This window comes from Hesperophylax consimilis, chromosome 19, assembly GCF_061612785.1.
Source record: "Hesperophylax consimilis isolate HC1 chromosome 19, BYU_Hcon_1.0, whole genome shotgun sequence".
Taxonomy (NCBI): domain Eukaryota; kingdom Metazoa; phylum Arthropoda; class Insecta; order Trichoptera; family Limnephilidae; genus Hesperophylax; species Hesperophylax consimilis.
The window spans coordinates 2,074,452-2,080,451 of record NC_142854.1 but is presented as its reverse complement, the minus strand read 5'-3'; the positions used below and the strand labels follow the sequence as shown (position 1 = coordinate 2,080,451).

The window sequence follows — 6,000 nt, the reverse complement described above, 5'->3', positions numbered from 1 at the left end:
AAATCAATTAGTTTTTAAGATGATACATAGGCATGCCAAAATGCTATCAATTTCACTGGAAAAATACTCTTCCTAACTCGAGTTTGTGTACAATATGGGTTATGGGTGAGTTTCTGCTATTTTTCACATTTAAAAAAATAATAAGGCAAACACGAAAGTAATAATACATTCCACAGGTAAACCCGGCCTACACCATTTTTATTCAATTCATGTAAAAAACAATTCTTCCACTGTGCTAAAACAATCAAGTTTATACAATAAATAAAAGATATCAACAAAGGGGCAATAACATTACAAATTTGTAAGTAACAATATTTTTTCGATAATTTAGAAAACTTTGACTGCGGTCTAGTCGAATGTAATTGTTTTATGTTTTATTTATTAGTAGTTTTTAAAATAACTAAATTGGCAACATTTATTTTAAGGTATCCCTTACCTAGCGATCACAACAAATGATGAAATATACAAGAAACAATGGGATGTGAAAGATACTTTAAAAGAAACAGTTTATAATACACATTGGGCAGTGCCACGCACATGCTTTTAATAAAAGAAGTTCTCAAAATAATTTTCATACAATTTCAATTGAACACCGTAGTTACAAGAACCCACGGAATTAGAATGAAAGTTGTGGATTTATAGTATCTAAATGTACTGGAAAACAAATTTAATGATGCTAGATGGGATGTCCATAAGGTTCAATTTATCGTAAATGTATGTACATATGGTCAAGAGGGCTATAGATATTATAAAAATGTCTGTGAAAAATAGGTAACATCATTCAGATACATTGTCATTGTCAGATTTCCAGATATAAGGGGTCTCCGAGATATGACTGGACAACACTGCACAAAATGATAAGTTGCAATTACTTGTTATCTAAAAATAAAGATTTGCAGAACTTGTCCTGTCAAAGTAAGAGACAATATAATTTTTGCTGCTGTTTATAAAAGAATTAGGAGTGTGTCGATGGAGAAATGATTTGAATGGTAATTAATTTAAGAACTTAAGCTTTATCGAGAACTAACATGCTACAATCCTCGTCCCATCACTAGTTGATGATGTCCCCATACTTGTTCCTGGCGGGCTGCTCCACGCGTGCCCGGGAGACGGGCGGCGCGGGCTCGTCCAGCTTGTAGGGCTGCACACTGTTGGGAGCCGGTTCTCCGCGGTTCTTCCTGCGCAGCTCTTCGTAGCTCATCCCGGGGGAACGGGGCATCAACGACTCCTCACTCGGGCTGGCGCCAGAGTCCAGGTTGGGCTGCTTGTTCTCTGCGAGGCCTTGGAATGTCGGCCTGTCCGTGTCCAGGTCAAGAGAAGACCCCTGCGACTCTTGGGGCCGGGAATCCGAGTAAACATCGGGAGCCGCTGCACCGTACAATCCGAGACCGCTGCCACTCCCACTCGGCAATGGTTCCTTATTCTTCCTCTTCCTTAACATTTCGCCGACGTAGCTATCGGGCAGTTGCATCAATTTCTCGGCGCATTGACGTTGGTAGGACAGTTTCCCTAAGAAATATCCACAAGCGGTAGATGCTAAAATCTTCGGAACAGCACCAAAACGAGGGCTGGCCTTCAATGCTCCCCTCTTCACGCCAAAATACGTCATTGTACCTAAAATAGCAGAGAAGGGTAATGATCTCTGATAGAAACTCTCCCTATTGCACTCTGCCAGAACTCTCATTTCTTCCTGCGTAAACTGGTATTGTTTTCTTTGCCCGCCTGGATTAATTGCTGCATCCTCCGTTAAATTGCCCCTATCGCCCATTTTGGTGACTAATTTTAGCTGACTGGTAAAATTTCTAATTTAATTTTGTTCAAAACAACAACATTTGACAGACATTCCTACCAGAATCACTTAAGTTTCATTACCTAACCTAAATTATTTATTTTTGACATAACACAACCATAGAAAAATACTGATATGATTATAAGAAAATTAGTGATGAGGTGAACAGAATCCGGCATGAAATAATCGATTTTCGATTCACTCGAACTACATTTCTATAAATAGACCGAGATATTTAATTCTGGGATCACTTTTTGAATTGAAAAGAGGGTGATCCAATTTGGTTCAGAAAAATCGACATTCGATTTCGAATGATTGTCAAAACGAAAATAATTTAATAATTTTTTTCATAGCATAGATGTTAGGGTACATATACATTTGCCAAGCGAAACGCGAACCGTAGCGACGTTTTGCGCCATTTGCAGTTGCTTCGTTTCTTTCCCATAAGTTGAGGTTCAGTTGGGCAGTTTGGCTCGCGAATGTATACGTGGCATTACAATTTTGTTTTGATGATCAGTTTACCCGGAACTCGGCAATAATAGAAAAGACTTGTCGGGTGCTAAATTGGTTGGTATGGAATTAGGCAAGGACGCACCCGAGCCAAACGGCGCTAGTAAAAACTAGGTGGTGGGTATTATCAGCAACTTAGCTCCTTGGTGCCTTAGCAAGTTGGCTTCCGGAGTGAAGTGCTCCAATTGGGTCTGCACAGGGCCTGCCCAGTATCAGTTTAAATCAGGTACCAGAATTTGGCAATGGCGACCACCGTAACCATAAGACGCTGAGTTGTATTAATGGGACCACCAGTACTCCCTCTTCAAATGCGACTGTTTCTTCTCTTGCTGACAACTTCTGCCCATTAATTTTTTCCCTTTTTCCAGAAACTCGATGAACCAAATTCCTCGGCTCTCCAACTTTCCTAGCTGATAAAACTATCTAGCCTTTGGAGCGGGTTCAGCCTTCTCAATCCTTGTTTCATCTGGTTTGACTGTACCTTCATCTCAAAATTGGAAGTCTCCACTAACTTAAATAGAAGTAACAACTATTTAAGTTAGGGGAGACTTACAAGTATATAATATTGTAATGTATTTATTTAGGTAACAATTCTGTTAGATAAGTGAATAAAGATGCAAAAGATGCAAGTTCCAAATTTAGTTGAAATGATTAGGTATTGCCCGTGTTCAGTTAAAGTCGTGTTGTATCAATTTTGGCAAATGTCACTTTATACTAACAAGAACAAGGCAAGGGAATATGGATAGGCTAAATAGTGTAATTTGATCACGGACATTCAAATTGATATATGAGGCCATCAGGGAACGGCCTCCGCTCGAGGGATAAGATAATCGGAAGGTCGCAGGTTCCCGGCAAGCAGAAGTAAATTTTATTTGATGAATTTGGGTTATTTCACAATTTATTAATTTAAAATAATATATAGTATATTGGCGGCACTTTCCAGAGTGTAATATAATCTTAGTATCACCCCGGTCGGTGTAAGACCACCATTCAGAATTAAAACATTGCTTTTTTTTATTTTTTATAGTGAATACCTCACAAGAGTCCCAACTGCTCCCGTCTGGAGCCAGTGAGACTATGGCATCCCCAATTGGGGGATGTTGTGAGGCTGAGATGTTCGGAATGGCAGTCCAATGCGTTACCACTGGACTATGCCGGCCGTCAAAAATGGCTTGAAATGGCTTTAGCCGTGTTTGTTGACCAGCGAGAATGAATAGCTAGGCATTTTCCCATCTCTTTCTCCTCCTCAGTACCTTCTCGTAGTCTCACTGGCTCTAGACCGTTGGGACCCTTGTGAGGTAATCACACAAAAAAAGAGAATGCCGTGGTGGTGGATCCATAGAATAAAGAATATAACACAAGAAGTACCTTCCATAAAAATTTGAGTGGAAACAAAGGTTCTATTTAGCACGTCCGCCAAGCGTTCCGTCTCACTTACTCACCTGAAATCGTAGATCTCTATCTCATTTAAATTTCAAAAACACCGTTTTTGTGCGGAAATATAGGTCCAAATTGGCCAAATATCACAAAACACGCCTAAAAGGCACTTCTCGTGTTATTTTTTTTCTATGGGTGAATCCAATGGAAGCAAAAAATTGACTTGTTTCGCAAATTCCTCCAAGAGGTCCTGGAAGTGTTCACTGGATTGCATTCTGGTCTAAGGGCCCTCTCACCGGAACACCGCGGTGTCCAAATGAGCCGCCAGACAGTGCTAAACATTTTACTTGGTCGTGTCGGACACCAGGTGAGGGACCCTCCATAAAGTGGTGTACATTTGTTTTGGAGTCCTACCGTCTCCGTATGTCACCTTGGTTTACCGGTGAAATAAGGCCTTAAGAAAGAATTCCGTTTCATTTTGACTTTTTTAGTTAAGACGCTTTTATACTTAACCCACAGAAAATAAGAAACTACATAAGTATTGGATATAAGTACTTTATTAAATATTTTTATAAGATCAACTTAATTGGGAGTTAAAAGCGAGAGGATGTTTCACAAACAATTCTCAGCATAATATAATATAACAACTACTAATACATACCTTTAATAAAACTATATTATGATGTATATATACACAATGTTAATAGTGTGTTAATTAAATTAAAGCTTAAGTTTTGAGATTGAGTGCAGGAAAAGATATTATACAATAATGGGTGCTACAATGACTCAACAAGTTTAACCGAGTCGAGTCGTTTAATCAAAAGCACACTAAACTATGAGCAGAACATCACACAGACAGGTGTACAAGTAAATATTGACTAGTAAGATTTATTATATTTATGTCGCCAATATAGAAAATAGAGATTGGTTCTTGAAGAATATAATTATGCAATAGTGAGACTATTATGCAATAGTGAGAATATAATTACGCATTCCCAATTGGGGTATGTTGTAAGGCAAAAGGGGGTGGGGAGGGAAGGAAATGAGAAAGAGGGGGTTGGAAAGTACCAGACTATTCAGATTTGATCACTTCATTTCAAGCAACGTTTCAAATCTGAATGGTTTTCCGCTTTCCTACAACCTAGTTCTCTTCAAGATCGCAGTTCACATCTCTTTCCCGTTTCCCCGCGCAAAGAAAATTTGTAGAAATAAGTTAATAATTCAGGGTTTTATATTTGTGTACGCTACGCTCGTGTACATGCTGGATGTTATTCTATATCAGCGACATATGTATGCATTGAAGATTCATTTCAACCCACCAATACAAATATTAGCACTAATCATAGCTGTACAGAGTGACTGGCACTCAATGCCAAATATTGCACAAAGCAACACAGAGGACACACATTGCTAGACCGGAAGAAAAATTACCAAAATAAAAACATAAATTTTTCACCAAAAAAATTACATAAGTGACAACCTGACCATATTTGAAAATGTCCGACTACCACCACAGTAAGCGGAAAATGTTGCTTGTGTTGTGATGGAGGACTCGACCAGCCGAGAAATTGAACTGACCAGTTATTTGTTTTTTTTTGTTTGGTTGTGATGTTTTTCTTCCCGACCAGTGAAATTATAGAATATGAGTTAGAATATTATTACTTTAAGAATCATCTGCTTCAAAGTGTCACTCGCATCAGTCACCCTGTATAATCTTATTTTACATCCGGCAAGAAATACATAATAACAAACAAAGAATGTTCTATTAAATAAATTATTACCTAATTATATAAGATCTAAGGAATGTATTGTAAAGACAAGCATCAAATTAATTTAACAATACACATCATATTACCAAGACTGGAAAAGCCATCTTTAAGTTTTCTTAAAATTGACTTCAACAAGTATCTCTTTTGCCGTCATTGCGATACTCCATAGATAATAAAACAAGAGATATGGCATGGAAGTGTGCTGACTATCGCCGAGCTACGATCAAACTGTTGTAACTGCTGAGCCAATGAAAGTTATGCATTTAGTGTACAGGTAGAAACAAATTTGTATTAGTATAGGTAAAAGATGTTGGCGACACGTGTTGTGAGCGTGATTATTTCATACTAATAATAGTTAATGGACCATATCTTTTGTTTCTATTATCTATATTGATAACATTGCAGTAATTGTTGAAATAACTTGACTTCTGACTGTTTACAGGTGAAACCAGAAGCCCCGCTTCCCCTATCGTTAAAATATGTGTTAATGCTCTAAAAATAATGACCATCCAAAATACAATTTGTTATTCTCACGTTAGCCTTAAAATTAGAATA

The 6,000-nt window shown here is 38.0% G+C and overlaps 1 protein-coding gene across 1 annotated transcript; it reads right to left on the bottom strand.

Annotated features, from left to right (window-relative positions):
• Positions 1–177: 177 nt before the first annotated feature.
• On the bottom strand, positions 178–1,891 carry asrij (OCIA domain-containing protein asrij). The gene has a single exon (XM_089642898.1). It carries the CDS (start codon positions 1,766–1,768, stop codon positions 1,052–1,054), a length of 717 nt encoding a protein of 238 aa, XP_089499024.1. The 5' UTR covers positions 1,769–1,891; the 3' UTR covers positions 178–1,051.
• Positions 1,892–6,000: the final 4,109 nt, after the last annotated feature.